The 19,879-nt window shown below is 46.4% G+C and overlaps 1 protein-coding gene across 1 annotated transcript; it reads right to left on the reverse strand.

Annotated features, from left to right (window-relative positions):
- Positions 1-860: 860 nt before the first annotated feature.
- Positions 861-17,660, reverse strand: EFHC1 (EF-hand domain containing 1). Its single transcript, XM_056487346.1, has 11 exons — positions 17,478-17,660; positions 12,481-12,702; positions 10,588-10,875; positions 8,707-8,856; positions 7,465-7,657; positions 7,015-7,235; positions 6,190-6,330; positions 4,824-5,037; positions 4,326-4,473; positions 3,360-3,561; positions 861-1,348 (listed from the first exon to the last, which is right to left on the reverse strand). The coding sequence occupies exons 1-11, from the start codon at positions 17,598-17,600 to the stop codon at positions 1,223-1,225; spliced, it is 2,028 nt and encodes a 675-aa protein (XP_056343321.1). The 5' UTR covers positions 17,601-17,660; the 3' UTR covers positions 861-1,222.
- Between the last annotated feature and the right edge of the window lie 2,219 nt (positions 17,661-19,879).

The following is a 19,879-nucleotide window of genomic DNA, read 5'->3' on the forward strand; positions in this document are numbered from 1 at the left end:
GCTGCTTTCATCAGAGGGAGTGGAGGATAAGGGTATTTGTAGGAGATGATTTATCTGATGTGGTTAGGCACATATTTTTGGTGAGCTGTATTGTATATTTTGTGCAGCTGGCCCCAGGCATCACTTGGCTGAGGGTTAGGTTACGGTTTCCTAGCCTGTGCAGAAAATAGTTTCTGACTTTCTACAGCTCCAGTAATTTCATCTGTAAGTTTTTGGTCTCTTGAAATCAGAGGTGGAGCAGAGAGCTCTGGAATGATCCTTGGTCAGGATGAGCAGCAGCACAAAACAGGCCCAGAAGGGAAGAGCAGTGACCTTTCCAAACAAGAGGAGCCAGGAGGGAGCTGTCACGTGGAGACTCTCAGCTGTCTGAGGGAAAGTGGGAATCCACAGCACAAAAGCTGATTTCAAGCAGCATTTTGTTCCAAAGAGCTTTGTTCTCTGTGTGTGTGCCAGCTGCCTTTTCTGTGTGCTCCATGGCAACACCTGGCAGGTGTCACTTGGGGTGAGAAGGCTCCTGCCACATTACCTGCACAGGAGATGAGTAATGGAGCACGAGTGTCATAACTATTGCTATGCCAACAGCCCCTGCTCCCTTTTCCTTGGAGACCTGTGCTGAGATGACAGGTGGATAAGGTGGGTTTAGATGGCATCTCAGTCCTAAAACCATTCTCCCAACTTCTTGTTAAAAAATGCAGAGCTGCTGTCAGCAGATTTGTGTCCAGACCCCTGTTACCTCCAGATAACTCACCACCATCACCCTATTTTGAGTAGACCCAGAATCACAATTTGTGGGTTTTGTCCCCCCACCCTTATTTTAATCCTTAGCTATTCCAGCCATTCTATTTAAAACAGACTTTTTCAACACTTTTATAGCAACTGCAATTTTATTGCAATTTTAATAACAAACTGGCAGTCTTCACTACTTGAAGTGAAGAGTGGTTTTCACTCCAGGCTCCAGAGAGCTTTAGCTGCACAAAAAGGTTGAGAAAACAATAGAAGAACCTGACTTTGGTTCTCAGAATTACTTTTTTGTCTCCTATAAGTTTCATTTCAACATTCAGCAGTTGTGAGGTTGAGTTTGGGTGTGGCTAAAAGGGCAGGGAGAGATTAGGAAGGAAAAAAAACTTAACATGAGGGTGGAATCAGCTGGGTCTGTAAAAGGGGGAGGGAGAGAATGAAGCAAGGGTGAAAACCAGAGCATCCTTTTTGAAGTACAGTGTCTTCAAGTCAGCTGAGAATTCAATTGCTGGTCCTGTCCTTCAGCTTCTGGGAAGAGATTACTAGGGAAGGCTAGAAGGAACTCACGGTAGTTTACCTTGTCTTCATCACAGGAGCAGTAGTCAATCAGCTGTGGGGACAAAAAACACAGGAATCACCATCAAGAGTTGGAAAAAGCTGCAAAATTTGGGTTGTTTTTAGGGGAAAGTGCCCAGAGTTCTCCTTGTGTGACAGAGCAGATGTTATTCCCCCATGTGGATTTCCCAATCCTGGTAGTCCTGAATCCCAGGTAAACTTGGAATCATAGAATTATTAAGGATTGAAAAGACCTACAAGATCATTGAGCCCACCTTTAGATCATCAAGTCCAACCATTTAAGGATTGAACTTGATGATCTAAAGGTTCAAGTCCAACCTTGAATGCCAATAGATGACACTAATCTATGCAAGGAGAAGAGTTTGAGTTTAATCCTGATTTCCTTCTGGGCCTCACTAGAGTGGCAACAGAGCCACAAAAATACAAAGCATGGCCACAGACCGAGATGAGCCACAGAAAATCTTGCAGAAATCCCTGCCAAAAGTGGGGTGGGGGCAGTGTATGTGAGCAGTCACTGTTCCCCAGTGTCACTTTGGTGTGTGCACATGGCATAAAGGGGAGACACAGATAATTGAGCTTGGTGACAGCCCCACTAATGAGCCAGTTCTGGTGTCCGTGCCTGACCCTGCATTGTGTTTCAGAGCCACAGCCTTTGTGTGCTTCAGGGGAAGAAAGAAGGCTTTTGTTTCTTTAATTGCATAACTAATCTCCTTCTGACACCCAGAGAGATGGAAAAGGTCTAATATCACAATTCCTTGAAAGGATTCTTCTTCCCCTTGTCGCCTGGAGACACATTCTCTGTCTGGGGTTTGCTTCTGTGACTGACAGCTGTGCTCCTCTGCAGGCAGTGAGCTCCCTGCCATATGTTTAATTTATAGCCCTGCCACACTTCCCAGGGCTCTGGGAACATTGGGATTAAGATTTCAGGAGAGGAGATGGATGTTTTTAGTGCACAGGTCCTAGACTGGGTTTCAAACATGGGAGTTTAGCTTCAATTGTCACAGGTTCTCCATATAATTTTAGGAGTGTTATTCCTCTCCCACTCTCAGAGTGGAGCAGGGATTGTCACCACACTGTAAATTCCTCAGGGCAGAGTGAGCTCTGATGAAATCTGGTACAGCAAAGCCCTGGGGGCTTGTCAGGGCCTTTATTCATCCCACATTCAGAGGCACAAATCCCCTGCCCATGCACCTTGCTAACCATGGCTGTGATGCTCACAGTTGCCTGCTTTAGAAAAGTTTTTATTTTAGAGGGGAAATAACTCCCTCTGGTTTATAGATTTCTCTAAACTCTGAGTCCCCTTTTATGGGCCACTAATCTACTGCCTATCACATGATGCTGAGGAAACATCCTTGTCAGTCATATTCCTGAAAGGATCCTCCTCCATCCTCATTGCAGGAATTTTTCCCTCAGTTTCCCTCCCATGTTCTGCTCTGCAGACTGTGCTCTCCATGTGCTTTTTGTTGCTCATGGTGCTCAACAAGTGTTAACCAGGGCATTATGATTCTTAAAAAAAATAAATAAATAAATAATTTTTTTTCAAAAATACTTAGTTTTAGACCTTAAGTTCAGTTGCTGTTAAATCCAGAATGTCTCTGAGCTTTCCTAAGGCACATTCCTTGAACACCTCAGTGTCACCTCTACTCAATCCCAGCTGTGCTTAAGCTATCACAGACACTCCAAGGAACCTATGCCTGATCTCTGTCATGATTCCTGATCTCTATCACAATACACAACCTCTTCTATTTATCCAAGACCTGAACCAGCAGGAATTTTCACACATTACAGTGCAGCCAAACATGGGGGGCAGCCTGGATAACATTTTTTTCTCTTTCCTTAGAGGACAGCAATTATTATCTCCTCTAAGACACAGGCTCAGTCCAAGAGCTCAGAAGTTTTTCTAAACTTGGGACTCTCTTGCCCTTTTCTTGAATTTGTTCCCCTTTGAAGGCTAGAGCAGCTGGTTAGAGTTGGTTTTTAGAAGAAATCTTTTGGAAGAGCCATAGGAAAGGAATTCCACACTCATAGCACCCCTTCCATCTGACCTTTTTAAGAAGGATGGTGCTGGTTGGCACGTGGAACCTGTCACAAATATTTAAAAATCTTGTTTTATCCATGAAGCCAGAGCCCTCCTGGTCAAAATGATGAAATGCCTCATGAAACTGCCTGGTGTTGAAGGGCTTTTGGAGCTTCAGTTCTTTCTGGACCTCCACAATTAAATCATCCAGGTCCTTCTTGGGAATGCCACTGCAGAAAAAAGGAATAAGAGGATTTCATGTAAAAACTCATTTTGGCAGCCTTGCTGTGACATTTGAGTGAAAAAGGAGCATTTCCCTGTGTGCTCCACAGTGTCAGAAACTGGGGGAAGCTTGACTTTCAACCAGAGCTATGATATAACTGCCTCCAAACCATGTTCTGAGGTAACAGGGTTGTTAGTGGGTTGCACAAACTGGGTCCAGACAGCTAAAAGGAGGATGTGGTCTAGGCTCTGATGCTAAGCAAAGAAGGAATAAATACCCTTAGCAAGGGCACCACCACCACCACCTGCTGAGCCTGCAACCATCAAACAGCTCAAGTTGGCAGCATCTGTTACAGAACTGAGCCCTTTGGGATTGTTCCCTATCCCTGGAAGTGTTTAACATCAGGGCTAGGAGCAACCTGGGATAGAGGAAGATGTCCCTGCCCATGGCCAGGAGTTGGCCTGAGCTGATCTTTAAGGTCCTTCCAACCCAAGCCATTTTGTGATTCTATGATTTTGGCTGGAACAAATACTTCCTGAACTGTGGCTTTGTGCTGTGACCACTTCTCAGAGATATTCCAGGAGGTTTTGGGGCCAGCAGCCACAACATTTTACTGTACACACTTCACACCCTCTGAATGTGCCCAAACACAGCCCTTGGAGCTGAACCAGCAGCAGAGCAGGAGGCTGGAGCCAGGGAGGCTGCTGAAAATGCCCTCAGCTGTCAACCTTAGCCTTCTTTAGCCTCCCCACCCCATTCTTTGCAGCCTACCTGCTGGTAGTCTCCACTACCACCTTCCGTGGGAGGAAATGATCCCTTATGGATTGCACTGTTGCTGCAGGGAAACTCTCTGCATTTCTCTCCAAATAATTAAACACATATTCATCAGCATCAATGATAACAAACCTGTGGCCAAACACTGGGGAAGAAGAATTAAAGAATTAATGTTACCTGTGTTTTAGCATGGGTTAAAGTAATTTCTTCATCCAGGAGGGAGCAGGATTCCTCTCCTGTGGCTGGGCTCAGCTTTGAGCCAGCTCTGCTACTTGTTTCACTTGTTGAAGTAAGAATAATTTCACTGATTGAAAGGTTCAAACATTGACAGCAAGAAAGTTGTGTCAATATACAACAGCTGCTGATCTGGAAACTCAAATGTGACCAGACCCAGAAGCAGCAGATCTTTCAAGTGAAGGAAGGGATATATATGCAGTGCCCATGCAATAAATGACATATCAGAGTAGAGTATTATAAATCCAGGCTGGATTTTACCTTCAATTGTAGAACCAATGGTGAAGTCAGAGGCCTCATAGTATATGGGATTCTCTGGAGAAGACCCTGGCTTGGTAACTTTGGTCCTTTTTAAGTATTTGCCTCCAAGGATGCCAGAGTTTTTGATTGGGGGTTCATAGATGCTGATGGTGTCATCAGAGAGGAAATAAGAGAGGATGAAACGACGTTTTTTGTCCTCAGGCACTGGTGATTCCTAGAGCAAGGGTAGCAGGTTAAGAACAGAGCATTTGAACCAGCTTTTCCTTGCCTGGGGTGCTTAGGAATACCTAGTAACCCACTCATAAGTGCCCAGAGATTTTTTTATAGCTGACTAAACAAAGCACTTGATGTGCTGACATAGCACAACAAAGCACTAGACAGCACTTAGGATCTGAATTTCAAAGGTTACTTGCTTTACCCAAGCCACTGAAGCAGAATCTGGGCTGAAATTACCAAGTATATTCAGTGTTTCCACAGCCTGAGTAATCTGAGAGAAAGGAATATTCTATATTGAATGATTCATCCCAGAGAGGCTGTAAAATTCAGATTTAAATTACATTTTTCATTATGCTGAGTGCCTGAGAGAGGCTAGTGCTGCTTCAGCTCTTAGTCACAGGAAGTCACTCCCCTGACACACCAGTGGATTTACTTGCTGAGTTTAAAACTAAGTGGATCTTAACTCCTCAGCTGTGACCTTTAGGAAACTCCTGCACAATAGGGGAAAGAAACCAGCCCTTACCCACCCCGGGTGTTTGGAGAGGGCAGGCACAAGGCAGCACAGGAAATGCCATCACTGCTGCTGGATGTGCCAGGGGCTGCTTGCATAAACCAGCTGTAAAGCTGGCACAAAGGCCTGGGTGCTGCTGTGGGTGGCAAACACCATCCTCATGGATTTTCCAGCTTTACACTGGCACTTGGCTGCTCTGCTAGGACAGCCCCTTTCTGCCTGCTGCAGCCAGGACTAGCCTGGAGAAGGACAGGGGCTGGAGCCAGCAGAGACATCAGGCTCTGGCTGGTGGCAGTGGAGGCAGGCAGGCAGAGGCACAGTGCCCAGTGCAGGCTGCTTCAGCCAGGGCCATCTGTCACGTAGCAGTGCCAGGGGGAGTTTTCCCATAAATGGCTGTGGGTTTGTAGCAGGTTTGGTTTGTGCTTTCTGGCCTTTTAATTTTTTTTCCTTCTAGTTTTGTGAGCTTCCAGTTGTCACAGCAAGCACACAATAATCCCATTGCACCCCCCTTGGGACACTCGTGTTGGCTCAGGGAGCTCTCTTTTCCCACTGGCACAAAGGAGAGTTTGCCAACAGCCTTGTCTGGGCAGGCTGCTCCTCCCATCCTCCTGGCACTATTCCACCAAGGAAAACACTCACCAGGGCCACCTGGTACCGCAGGACCTTGAGATTATTCTCCAGCATCTTAATGATGTCTTTGCGTGGAGGCTTTGGAACCAGACTAAGGCAGTTCTGGAGAGAGTCTTCAGGGATGCCAAAACCATTGTAGGGAGGAATTACCTGCATCCAGGGGAGACAGCAACCATAAACAGCTGCCACTAAGAACAAGACAAAGTTTTCAAGACTTAGCAAAGCCCATCAGATTTGGAAGGCAATATTCTGCCACCAGGTAGTGAGAGCTGTGACATCCTGCCCAGTAGAAATGGCCATGTGCTGTATTTAATGGAAATATAAGAGGACTAAGCAAATCTGAAATTCAGAAAGCCAGGTAATTCTCTGAATTAAGAGGTTATAGCTATATTAAAGAACCATAGGATAATTTGGTTTGAAAAGGACCTTAAAATCATTCAGTTCCAACTAAACCTTCCTGTGCACAGGAACTCAGCCATCAAATGGTTACACTGGTAACCTAATCCCCATCATGCCTGTGGTCTAAGCCACAACTCTAAAACGTTTCTAGGCTCAGTTTGGGAGGTAACAAGGGCTGTGACCATCCCCAGTAGACAGTTTGGACTTGGCAACAAGTTTTGGAGAGTGAGGGAAAGTTCAGCAGTGTGAGTGCAGTCAGACTTTCATTTTTATATTGATTATGACAATTCTTGCCTTGTCTTTTTCAAGTTATTTGATTTTGTTCTCTAAGTTGAACTTGTTTTCTACTTGTTCTTACTAAGCTGAACCTCCACTATAAGAGCTTATACCAACTGCTTCCTTTCCTGCCTTCTTTTGAGAAATTGTTTGCAGTACCTGTGGAACTTTTTCAAGTGGTTTGTCATTTACATCCACTGGCTGGAAGTCTGTGATGCCATATTTTTCACGATAGAAGTCCTGGGTGAACTTGTCACAATCATAGATTAAGAAGGTGCGTCCAAGGAGAGTGACAGTTTTGCCAATACCAAAATCTTTGGGTGAGTACCACTCTTGTACCTCATGGTCAGTGATCTCCAGCACACAGCTTGGGAAGTTCTCTAAGGACAAGGGAGCAGAAAGAAAAATAAATTAATCAGGGAGATGTTAACATTTCCTAGTGAAAAGGGATATATAAAGGCAAGGTGTATAAATAGCTACAGGGAGATGCTGGCACTGCTGTCCTGCCACTGTTCCCCAAAAGATAAAGAATTTAGTGACCATTTGAAGAACTTTTTTTTTGACCATGAAATAATGACACCTTAGCACAGAGGGATGTGCCAATCTTACTGTTCTTGTCCACAAAGGTTTTGGGCAAGCGCTGGCGTCTCATCAGTACCGGGAATGGATCTCTCCCATCATTTCTCTTGTGGATTTCCCGAACCTCCACTGTGTCATCTGCCAGGAAGTAATGGATGATGCAGGGATGGTGGTCACCAAAGGCACAGTTGGTGTCATCCCATATGGCATAGAAGCGAAGCACCTGGAGTGGAGAAAAAAAACAGCAGACAAACATGGATCAGAATCATCTTTTGGTGCTGCAGAAATCAAACTCATCACATTGAGATGATTGAGATTTCCCCATGGTTCAGCTCCTGAAGGGGCAGGAGAGACACAGGGAGAATTTGGTCAGAGCAAGGGGCATTTGTGTTTGCCTGAAATTGTCTGCTCTGGCACTGGCATCAATATTTTGGGGGAGGAGAGGAGTGGATGCAGCAAGACAATTCCTAGTAGAACTGCATCTGGCTGCTAAATTCCAGAGGCAGGTGGCTTATCTCATCCCAACAGAAAGCAAGAGAGTAATGGATGATATTGAGCATAGGCTCTGCAATCCAAAAAGGAGCTGTTTACAAGGCACAAAGCCCAGGAAAAAAAAAAAAAAAAAGGTTTTGTTTCTCACTAAAGCCAAGAAAGGAGCAAATCTGGACTCTGTTCAGCAGACTGAGACAATTTAGGAGTGAGATTGCTGACACTCACAAGACCTGGGTTCAAAGAGCACATTTTCACTGAAATCATAGAATATTTTAGGTTGGAAGATCATTGAGCCCAATATCTAATTGACGCCCACCTTGTCACCCAGCCCAGAGGTCTGAGTGCCACATCCAGTCATTCCTTGGACATCTCCAGGGATGGGGACTCCAAAACTCCCTGACAGCCTATTTCAATGTTTAATCACCCTTCCTGTGAAGAAATTCTTCCTAATTCAACCTAAACCTCCCCTTGCACAACTTGAGGCCATTTCCAGTCCTGTCTCTGCTTGCCTGGGAGAAGATACTGACCCCACCTGGCTGTCCCCTCTGTCAGGGAGTTGTGCAGAGCCACAAGGGCCCCCCAGAGCCTCCTTTTCTCCAGGCTGAGCCCCTTTCCCAGCTCCCTCAGCCTCTCCTGGTGCTCCAGCCCCTTCCCTGGAAAAACTCCAGACCCTCAATGTCTTTCCTAAAGTGAAGGGCCCAGACCAGGACAAACTGAGGTACCTCAGCAGTGTGGTATGGGCAATTATACAATAATTTGGGTAATCCCCAGCTCTCTCACCTTTGTGTCATAGGTCAGAAACTGCCTGAAGGGGTCAGGACCTGCAGGCACGGTGTGTTTTTGCAGAGGTGTCCGACGCTGTTCTGTGTAAGGATCTGAAACCAGCTCCTCTGGAGGGTTCACCTCAATTCCTTGGCTCTCCAGGAACACCTAGGAAGGTCATCTGAGGTGTTAGTGCTGCCAGGAGCTCTGAAGGTAAGAGGTGACTAGAGGTTACAGGTGGGCTGGGATGAGTGAGGTCAGAATTCTGCAAGTTCACTCCTCACAGAGAATTCTACAGCAACAGCAAAATACAACAGATGACAAATAGATTTGTTCAAGCTGCTTCTTATCTTTGCTTACCCTTTAATTAATCAGAGCAGTCCTGTCCTGAACATCCTAACTCAGATTTCACTGGGGCACACTTTTCCCTGGCCTAAGGGCTTTAAATGGAAGATAACTGTCAGTTGGTCTCTTTCAGTAAATTAAAAAGATGAAATTGCTGTATAAACACAGATGTAGTCAGCCTGAATTTGCAAGAACTTAGGGCTGTGTCAGACAGTTAGAAGAAGTTAGTGTCACCCACACTAGGCACATCAGGAACCTACAGGCACAAGGATATGTGGCAGTGGCAGCTTCATTCCATCTTTCAGGAGTACTTTTTCTACAGCAAGAGTGCAACCTGCTTGTTTATAAAGGGATTTTTTTGCTTACCTTGGACCATGAACAAAATTCAGGGTGTTACTCATGGACTTGCATCAGTCACCCAAAGCAACCTTTGAAATCAAGGGACTTGTTCCCTTTTTGGCTTTGGGAAGTGGTCCATGAAAACATTCAGCCCAGGAAGCACCTATGCAAACATCTCCCACAGGAATATGAGATCCCCCTGGAGACTCACAAGGCAGGTTCACACTTTCACTATTTTCTGGCCTGGAAGATGTCAGTAAATGATAAATACACTATTGGCCTTGAGATGTAGACCCATGTAGCTCATTCCATATTCTCCATCAATGAAATGAGGACCAGCTCTTTATTTGATGTGGACTGACTTGAGCAGTCACCCAGTTGCAGCAGAGCTGCTCCCACAGCCACATTTATACCAAGATATTATACATGCTTGGGAACATTCCTGGGCACTGAGGCCAACTGACAAGGAAGATCCTGGACCTAAACTCTCCCAGCCTCCAGGACAGGGTGACTGCATGTAACTCACCTATTGGGAATGGTTCCTGCAGCAGTCTAACTCCTGGCTTGGAAGAATAGTAGTTGACCAGGGCTGAGATTTTACTGGGAACAATCTAGCAGGATACCAGCATACTGGCAATTCTTATTTCTTGTTCCTGGATCATTATTATCTCATTTACTGGCACAGAAATAGCCAGAAATAAAAAAGCAGGCAATGAGTAAGCTTTCTTATAAAGGTCAATTCATACCATGATTCTCAACCCATAGATCATGGCTTGGCTGTAGATGTGTGCAGAGTTACTGCTTGTATTCCCTTCCCCTGTTCCTAATAGAGGAATATTATATCAGGAAAGAGTCAAGTCTTAGTCTCTGACTAAGACTCAAGACAGCTGATTTCCCTCTCAATTATGCACAATGTTGCATGTGGACTCCAAGCAGTTAAACTGCCCAGACATGACCTTAGAATTTGTATTGTAAAGAGAAGTCCTGAGGACAAAAGATGGACTCCCGGCAGTCCTGGGGCAAGAATACTGAGCAGTTAACTCAGCCTCAAGCGGATGTCATACCCTGAACTCCCCTCGGCTTGAAAAAAGAAATCTACACAAAAAGCTGAACGAAAGACTGTGAGCCCCATATCACAACAAGCTCCAGCTGCAAGCTGCTGGCCTCCAGCCCTGCCACTGGCAGGAGAGCTCCTGCCAGGCTGCCCCAGCCCACCTTGGTGAAGCAGTCGCAGTTGACCAGGCGGTAGGTGCGGCCGTAGATGGTGAGGTCGATGCCCAGGTTCAGGTCCCGCCAGTGGTAATAATCGCCCTGCTCGTTCTTGGGCACGCGGTGCCGTTTCATCAGCTTGCCTTGCAGCAGACCCGAGTTCTTCACCCTGGGCTCGATGATGCACATGCTGTCATCCTCCAGGTAGTAGTAGACACACACCTGGCGGATCCTGTAATTCTCCTCTGGAGAGGAGGCAACTTCCTCCATGAAGTAGGCATCGAACTTCAACACCTGCCCCAGGGACAACAGAGCAAAGGGACAGAGAAAGAAATTATTTGAACACCATGATTAGTCTATCAAGGTGAATAATTTATTTGTAATTTGCTTTGGTGGTGTAAAATTATTGGATTAGTTTCTAAAAATCTTCAAGGACAGCTGTGGCCTGATTTGTGAGTGACAGCAGAGGCACCAGGAGGGTTTTTATCAATATGTGCCTTTTGCAAATTTGGTGTGCCTGAGACAAGTGCAAAAATACAGCCTTTTCCCTACTTTTTGATCACCTGCTGTTTCACCTACTGCCAGGTGCTTGGCTGCTGAAAATAATCTACTTTACTGACACACATGGCTCTTCATTTACAGATTTTAGCAAACAGTTCAACCATATCTCAGGATTTTAAAATCTGAAAGGGGTCATCATTTTAAGGCCAGGCTGGAGGGGCTCTGAGCAACCTGGTCTAGTGGAAGGTGTCCCTACCCATGGTAAGGATGCTGGAACAAGATGATCTTTAAGGTCCCTTTCCATGATCTGAAGTCCCATCTATTCAGCACTGACAGCAAAACCTGATTTGTACTGGGGAAACAAGGAAACTAATCAGCCAGCCCTTCTGCTTGGCAGAAGTAGGAAGAATATTCCCTCCAAGATTATTCAGTGCCCCTGAGAAAGTACAGGTGGCTAATCAGACCTTGTATACCCAGCCTACATCAGCCCAGAGGCCTGGATAATTAAGAGATGATACAGCCAGCAAGTTCCTATCAGTCAGCAAAGTGCCCCACAAGGGATTGTGACATCCCCAGCAGCACTGGGGCCCCTGCTGCTCCTGTGGCTTGAAGGAAGGGGCATAGAAGGACCTGACAGATTAAACAGCAACATCTCACATTACTCTGAACAGCCTCAGCAATTAACAGAGCACATCTGTTCCCCAGCCTGTGTCACAGCCAGGCTGAGGGCTGGCTGGCTGCAGGCTGCTCTGGCAGGGCTGGCAGCATGTGGAGCCTGCACGTGCTGAGCTCCAGAGCCCTGCAGCTCCCACTGCAGCTGCTGCTCCATCCATGGCTGTGGGCTGCAGCTTGGGCCACTGGCACACTGAAAAAAAGGGTCAGCTCAGGGCTGCTCTGAGCAGGCACAGAGCCACCACCCAGTCTGATAGGATCAGCATGAACATGGGAAGCACTAATGGAGCAGCTCAGGTTGTGACATGCTGTGGTGACCAATGCAAGCAGGAACCACGGTCAAACAGGCTGCCAGGCTTCCCTCTGCAGAATGACTTTTCCAGTTAAAGCTCAATTACAACCTCAATATAGTTTTGGAAACACAAAACCAGGCTGTGGTTTACAGAGCAATGCTTATACACTGGATCTTTCCAGAGCTAAGCAAACCTCTTTTCCAACATCTGCTGGAAATGCTGGAGTGTAACTTGCAGGGAATGTCTTACACCCTCTATGTATTCTAATCCTCCTCCTGAGCAAAGAAAGCCTCTTTCAGCCTGGGATTCAGCTGTCTCTGACTAAGGGCTCTGGCATCTGAAAACTGCTGTATGCAGTCCCGTGAACCCTGGAGCTGACTGTTTATGTCTCCGAATTTGGCCAGTGATATTCCTGGGATCAGCTTCTTTTTACCTTTTTGTCATAAGTCACGAATGCTGGAGTGAAGGGGGAAGGTGCAGGTCTCTTGACTTGCCCATAGGTCTGTGTGGTTCCCTTGGTGCATAAATCATCCAATTCATCTTGAGAGAGCTGATTAGCAAAGAGTGCTTCCCCACCAATCCCCTCTCTTGGCAGACGGAAAAAGGCATATCCATTTTTGAAGTCCAGTGTCTGGGGCCGATGAAAAGATGTTTTCTGTTGGAAGGAAACCCAGCTATCAAAATACTGCATGAATTTAGCAGATACAGCTACTGCAAACACAGAAAAAACTCAGTAAGAGAGTGCAATATCAAGAATGTCTCCTCCCACACACATCCCCAACATTTTATTATAAACTACTGCAGCAGTTATTTAAAATCAGATTTTGTATTTAGAAAAAAACAGTGAGTGGTGGGTGTACAAAGCACGAGAGTGAACTCAGATCCTTGCACTGCCACAGACTCTGGAAGAACTTAAATCACTGAATTTCCTGACTGCCACCATACTCAGTGCCTAGGACAGTGTGTCAGCACTTTATCTGCCCTGCTATTTATCTCACCAGCTCTTTGTTCCCTACCCTATTTGTCAGCAGTTCAGAGAACCATGGGACTTCAGTCACTGCCTTATGGTGCTCCCTTCACTGTTTGCACCCCCTGTGTATTCCATTGTTATTTATTTTCTTAACCCTCCCCCAGGCATGATACAGGATTTTCTTTGCTGGGTTAAATCAAGGCATGTCATGCTCACAGAACTGAAATTATGCAATGTACAAAAGGACGTTAGTTGTTTTATCACCTCTCTGCAGAGTCATAGACTCAGAACGGCTTGGGTTGGAAGGGACATTAAAGATTACCCAGTTCCATCCTCTGACATGGGCAGGGACACCTTCCACTCTCCCAGGCTGCTCCAAGCCCTGTCCAACCTGGCCTTGGACACTTCCAGGGATGAAGCAGCCATGGCTTCTCTGGGCAATCTATGCCACCCTCTTTGTAAAAAACTTCTTCCTTGTATCTAATCTCAATTAAGCCTCTTTGAGTTTAAAGCCATCATTCCTTATCCTACTGCTACAAGCCCTCATGAAAAGTTTGTCCCATCTTTCATGAAGCCACATGTCCTGTTTGTGCTGAGGATGCCAGATCTGGAGCAGCTCTGCAGGTGGGGTCTCACCTGAGTGGGGCAGAATCCCCCCTCCCCTGCTGCCCACATGGGGGGATCAGCCCAGCACGTGGTGGGGGTTTCTGTGTCCCAGCCTCTCATCCATCAGCAGCCCCAAATCCTTCTCCAAGGGCTGCATCCAACCAGAGCTGTGCACAGGACCTGATCTCTGCCAGCCAGTCTTGTTCTTCACTGAAGAGCAGGGTCAGACTGGAGTGACATCAAACCACTTGGTGCACACTCCACCACACGTGGTACCTCACCTGCACCACCAGAGCCTTCAACACCTAAAGCTCCAGGAAAACAGGGGAAATTAGGAGTCCCTGATAAAAAAACCTCTTGACTTCTGCCAAATAAAGCAGAGTTGTGAGCATTTCTAGTGCTGAGAGAACAAGCTCCAGCTCCTTTTTCCCCAGGTTTCCAGCCAGTCCAACCTCAGGCATGCAAACTGCTTCTTCTCCACCCCCTCCCTTGCCCCTCATGGTTAAGCCTCTAATCTTATTTATACCCACTTGAATTCCACATAATTCCCTGTTTTCTCTTTAAACTGCTACTATAGATCTGCAATGAGGAAAACAGGTGAAAATATTTGTCTGAAGACATTTTTGCAGGACATCTTATAAAGTGCCACAGAACTGCCACTTCCTTCAGTTAAATAAATGCCAAAGGAAAGCTGTGGGGAAAATATTCAAGGAAAACCAGGAAGCTTGTCTTTAATTTAAGCAATATCAATGTTTGCTAGAAGTGCACTGGCTTTCAAGAGCCCACATTTGGCTAAAGAAAGCACCTCCTTGTTCATAAGGCTCCTGAGTGGATAAGCTCTCCCAAAGTGAGCCTGGATGCCAGATAACATCACCCAGGATCAGGTGACTAATACAAATTTAAAAGGGAAAGCCCAGAATGTAAACTCCTAATCTCAGCTGCTGCCAGTGTTTATCTGAAGAAATTCCACTGAATTAAGTCCTTCTTTTTGCCAAGTCTGTAACACTTCACACAAACACCATTCCCTCTCCCAATGTCTGTTTCCCTGTCCTATGAGCACTAAGAAGTAACAACACTTTACTTGAACACAGAGTTTTCCTTCAGAACTTCTCAGCATTCACTTGGAAAACAAGTATTGTGATGCCAGTTTTATGGACTGGAAAATAGCAGATTTTCAAGATGTTATAAATTATTTCAAGGAAATATTATAATCTGATAATAATGTCATTGAATAATTATTTATCATTGAATTATTATCATTGAATGATTATTATTGAATGATTATTATCATTGAATGATTATTTATCATTGAATGATTATTTGTTATGAGCAATTTATTCTATTTACTATAGGAGAACTCAGTTGTCACTGATTTCAGGACAGGCTGGATGGGCTTGGAGCAATCTGGTCTGTGGAATGTGTCCCTGCCAATGGCAGAGGGTTGGAACAAGATGATGTTTAAGGTCCTTTCCATACCAATCATTCCATGATTCTGTGATGATTAATTTTCATATACAAAGGTGAATACAACCAGGAATGTTTTCTGCTAAAGATGCTCTCCAGGGAGGCTGTAAATCCCTTGTGTGCTCAAACCAGGCATGAAACAACCCTTTTTTTGGCTTTTTGGGGGATTTTTTTAGTATATTAGAGAAATAAATGGAAACATCAGTTCTCTGCGGCATCACTTCCTCAAGAGGATATTGGGATTTGGGATTATCAGGTCCTTAGGGCCTGGACCATTGGAGGGGAAAAGGAAAGATTGCTTTCTCTCCTTTTAGGAGGTTTAGGTATCAGGTGCAGAGGATGAGGATGAAGATGAGGATGAAGATGAGGATGAGGATGAGAATGAGACTGCCTCTTTCAGGGAACCTGGGAGCAGCTGAGAGTGTGCCATTTCCTGGGGATGATCCTGGAAGCTGTGATGGCACCAGTTCTGTGGTGGGATACCAGTTCTCAAGTTCCAGACCTGGACTGTCAAGGATTCAGGTCTCCAGGCAACACCAGGAGAGCAGTTTTGGAAGTATCAGAGAAGGAAGGACTATCAGGAAGGTGTTGATTGCCAATGAGACTAGTGACTTCAAGGTGTCTCTATGTAATAGATAAATTATGCCCAGGAAATATTTACATTAGGATGATTTGGGGGATTAATTCCTCGTGGAGGAATGCTCAAGGTTTGATCAATATTGGTTCTCCTGGGTATATCCAGTTGGAGAGGTATTAGGTGAATTTAAGGAACTTGGTTCAGGACAGTATCAATATCAGTTCAGACGACTTTGCTTTGGGAAAATTCAGATGGTTCAGAGAAACAGTAGTTTTCCTGAAGGAATCAGGTTTCAGGACTGTAAAGTGAGTTTGGGGATTTCCCTTGGGGTATCTCATGAACTGTGGGGGAAATATTGGATGAATTCAGGGGAACTGAATATCCAAAGGGCTGAGTTTGCAGACAGCAGTTCTGCAGTTATGGAAAAAGCTTCTGGAATTTCAAATGAGGCTCACAAATGAGGGGGAGAGGGGTGTGTGTGTCTCTCTGCAAAGCTATCAGGACAAATTCAGGGTTATAAGATGGGTACATGATGCAATGGATTCCTTGGGGAGAAGATTAAAAGTACCAAGTCCCCTTGAAGGTTAGTTCAGGGACACTTGGACCCTTGGAAACAGATTGCAATTTTCAATAACATTGGAAAAATTATGGGAGTAGCAGGTCTGCTGTGGGTGGGATCAGGAGATTCCAGGTGGGTACAGAGCATTCAGATCCCCCAGAAATGAGTCCAGCAGGTATTTGGTGGCTTTGGGAAACACCAAGTCCCTGGGGGAGAGTTAAGTGGATATTAAATCTGCTGAGGAGCATCAAATGAGTTTACAGAGCACCAGGTTCTTTGGGGGTCACATCCAGGTCTGGTGAGTTTGAGGTTCCCAGGACACCAAGTTGTCTCAGGGATATTTGGTGAATGCAGGAGGTACCAGACCTCTTGGGGAAATTTCAGGGTGATCTGAGGGAACAGCAGGTTCTCCTGATGTGGGTTCAGAGGGTAACATGTTCCCTGAAGAAACTGGCTCCTGCCCTACTCTGCTCTTGTGAAACCCCACCTGCAGTGCTGCATCCAGGTTGGGAGCCCAAAGCACAAGAAATGCAGGGAGCTGTTGGAGCAAGTCCATGGAAATGTCCATGGAAATGCTTTGGGGGCTGGAGCCCTCTGCTCTGAGCCAGGCTGGGAGAGCTGGGGGTGCTCACCTGGAGAAGAGAAGGATCCAGGGAGAGCTCAGAGCCCCTTGCAGAGCCTGAAGGGGCTCCAGAAGAGCTGGAGAGGGACTGGGGACAAGGGATGGAGGGACAGGACACAGGGAATGGCTTCCCACTGCCAGAGGATGGGATTTTGGAAGGCATTTTTGGCTGTGAGGGTGGGCAGGCCCTGGCACAGGGTGCCCAGAGAAGCTGTGGCTGCCCCTGGATCCCTGGAAATGTTCCAGGCCAGGCTGGATGGAACTTGGAGCAACCTGGGACAGTGAAAGGTGTCCCTGTCATGGCAGGGAGTGGAATAAGATGGTCTTTAAGGTCTTCTAAGCAAAACCATTTAAGGTCCTCTAACCCAAACCATTCCACGACTCCAGGAACATTGTCAAGTTTAGCAGCTCCAGGTCTCCCGTGGATTTAGAGGAAGGTCTGAGCGAGTACCAGATTCCCAGAGAGTGTCTCCAGGAGATACCAGGTACCACCTGAAGGTGCTGCGGGGAGGTGCAGAGGCCCGTTCCGAGGTCTCCTCTCAGGGAGCTCCCGCCAGCCCAGCCCGCTTCGATGCGGGGAGCCTCCCGTGGGAAGGGGGCACAGCGAGGGTACAGTGGGCGGGCGCGCTCACCGTGGGGTCCTTGATGGCGCAGCCGGGGAGGAAGGGCAGCCCCGGGCCGGGCTCGATCGGGGGCCCTGTCCCTGTCCCTGTCCCTGTCCCCGGCCGTATCCCCGGCCCCGGCCCCGAGCTCATGGCGGCGGCGGCGGCGGCGCTCCGGGCCCGGCCCGACAGACGCGTCTCCACGGCAACCGCCCGCGCGCTCAGTGCGCATGCGCAGCGCCCTTCGCGCCTCTCTCCCGCGCCTGCGCACTGAGCGCCGCGGGGCGCGCGGTCACCATGGCAACGGGAGGGGCTCTGAGGGGCCGGGCCGCCCCTCCCACCGCTGTGAGGGAAGTTCGTGAAAAAAACACGGTGGAAACGTTAACCTTGTTTTATTAGGGATTTTCCCCTCACAACCCTTCATAGTCCGCTCGGATCTGTGACAATTGATAAAAGATTCGTGTAAATCATAAAAGTATTGGGATTTGTACAAACCAGAATACTTAGGTCTGAAATGAAGCATGACACTAAAGAAAGGAAAATATATGATTAAATAATTTTGTTTTAAACCCTCCTGTTATGAATATTATGTTTTCTAAATAAGTTGTATCTACTGACTTTCAACAGATTCAGAAAGTAGGCTTTCAACAGATTCTGCAAAATCAGATTTCCTGCCTTTGTGTGATCAATTGCAGCCTATCCCTAAGACCAGACTGCTGACTTCTGTCGTTCCTTATTTACCAAGACCAGAGGTTATCTATGGGACTTGACAAACCTAGAGACTCATGTTGTCTAGAGATCCCAAGGACCACCACTGCTTACCTGGCAGAATTATAACAACAAAAAAATAACAATTATTGATGACTACAAGGAAACCATGCTGTAAAAGGGAGCTGCAAACCAAAGCTCGGTGGAGCATGGAGTGGGCTGTGACCTCTCTGCCCCCCCAGCACTGCTTGTTGTGTCTATATAAAATAAAGCAATCTAAATTTTGCTAAATATCGAGACTTTTGTTTCTCATTTATAACAGATCCCACTCCCAGCCTTTCATATCCCCCTCATATCTCCCTCATAACCCCCTCACGTTAAAACACCTTGGCCTCCCAAATGGGTGATGGTGGCATCAGGACTGCTTCTTTTTGAGTTTTCCCTGTTTTTTGTAGTGCCCAGAGTGAGGAGCAGCTATGAAGGGACAAATCCATACTTGGAGTGATTGAAATATTTTAACAGAAGTGGTGGTGCTGGTTTAGGATGTATAATATATGTATAAAAATGTATATAGTTGTAAAATAGTGTATTCTTCATATGTAGCACTGATAAAATTCCTCTCTTTCAAACATGATTTTTATCTCTGGAGGAAGGGGCAAAAAGAATCATCAAGGAAAAGGTGGCTGTGCAAAAGTCACTCCCAAATGCAAGAGAGAAAACGGAGCTAAATCCATCATGGAAAACAGAAGTTTTGCCTACAGAAGTTGTGGATTCCCCATAGAAGTGGATTTCTCATCCCTGGAAGTGTTCAGGGCCAGGTTGGACAGGATTTAGGAGAAACCTGGTGAAGTGGAAGATGTCCATGACAAGGGGCCTGGAATGAGATGATCCTGAACATCTCTTCCAATCCAAACCTTCTAGGATTTCATAAAAATAAGCTTTTCTGTGCATCTTTGCTTTGTTCTCTTTATCACCAGTACAGCAGCCAAGCCAGGCTGTGATTCAAGGACAGGCAGATCCGAGGGTTTTGTAAGCAGGAGTTAAGCAGGGAGAATTGCAGCCAGACTGTCTGAGCACGGTGTGGGAGAGAGAAGAAAGCCAGACGATGGGAGATAAAAGAATGAGGCTGATGAGCTTAGAAAGGAAAATAATGCACTGAAGGCCAAGCAGGGCTGGAAGCTCTGGGTGTGAGGGCTGACTTAGACCCAGGTGCAGGACCCTGATCAAGCCCTCACTCTGATTTTTCAAGCTGCAGCATCCAGGCAGCATTTAACAGGGAACAGGACCTGTCTCAGGGAAGGAAACTCACTTTTGTGTGCCAAGGATCATCCCCAAGGAGCGTGACTGCAAATTGGTGACAAGGCTGTGTGGCAGAGTGCCTGTAAAAAGGACAGGCTAGGCATGTTCAGCCTGGAGAAAAGAAGGCTCTGAGATGTCTTGGAGTCCTTTCCAGTGCCTAAAGGGGCTCCAGGAGAGCCAAAAAGGGATTATTTACAAGGGTATGCAGTACCAGGACAAGGGGCAGGGTTAGATGGGATATTGGGAAGGAATTCATCCCTGTGAGGGTGGGGAGGCCGTGGCACAGGATACCCACAAAAGCTGTGGGTGCTCCATCCCTAGAAGTGTTCAAGGCCAAGCTGAGCAACCTGGTTTAATGAAAGGTGTCCCTGCTCATAGTAGGGGTTTGAGATTGTCTTTAATGTCCCTTCCAACCCAAACCATTC

This window comes from Oenanthe melanoleuca, chromosome 3, assembly GCF_029582105.1.
Source record: "Oenanthe melanoleuca isolate GR-GAL-2019-014 chromosome 3, OMel1.0, whole genome shotgun sequence".
NCBI classification, from domain to species: Eukaryota; Metazoa; Chordata; class Aves; order Passeriformes; family Muscicapidae; genus Oenanthe; species Oenanthe melanoleuca.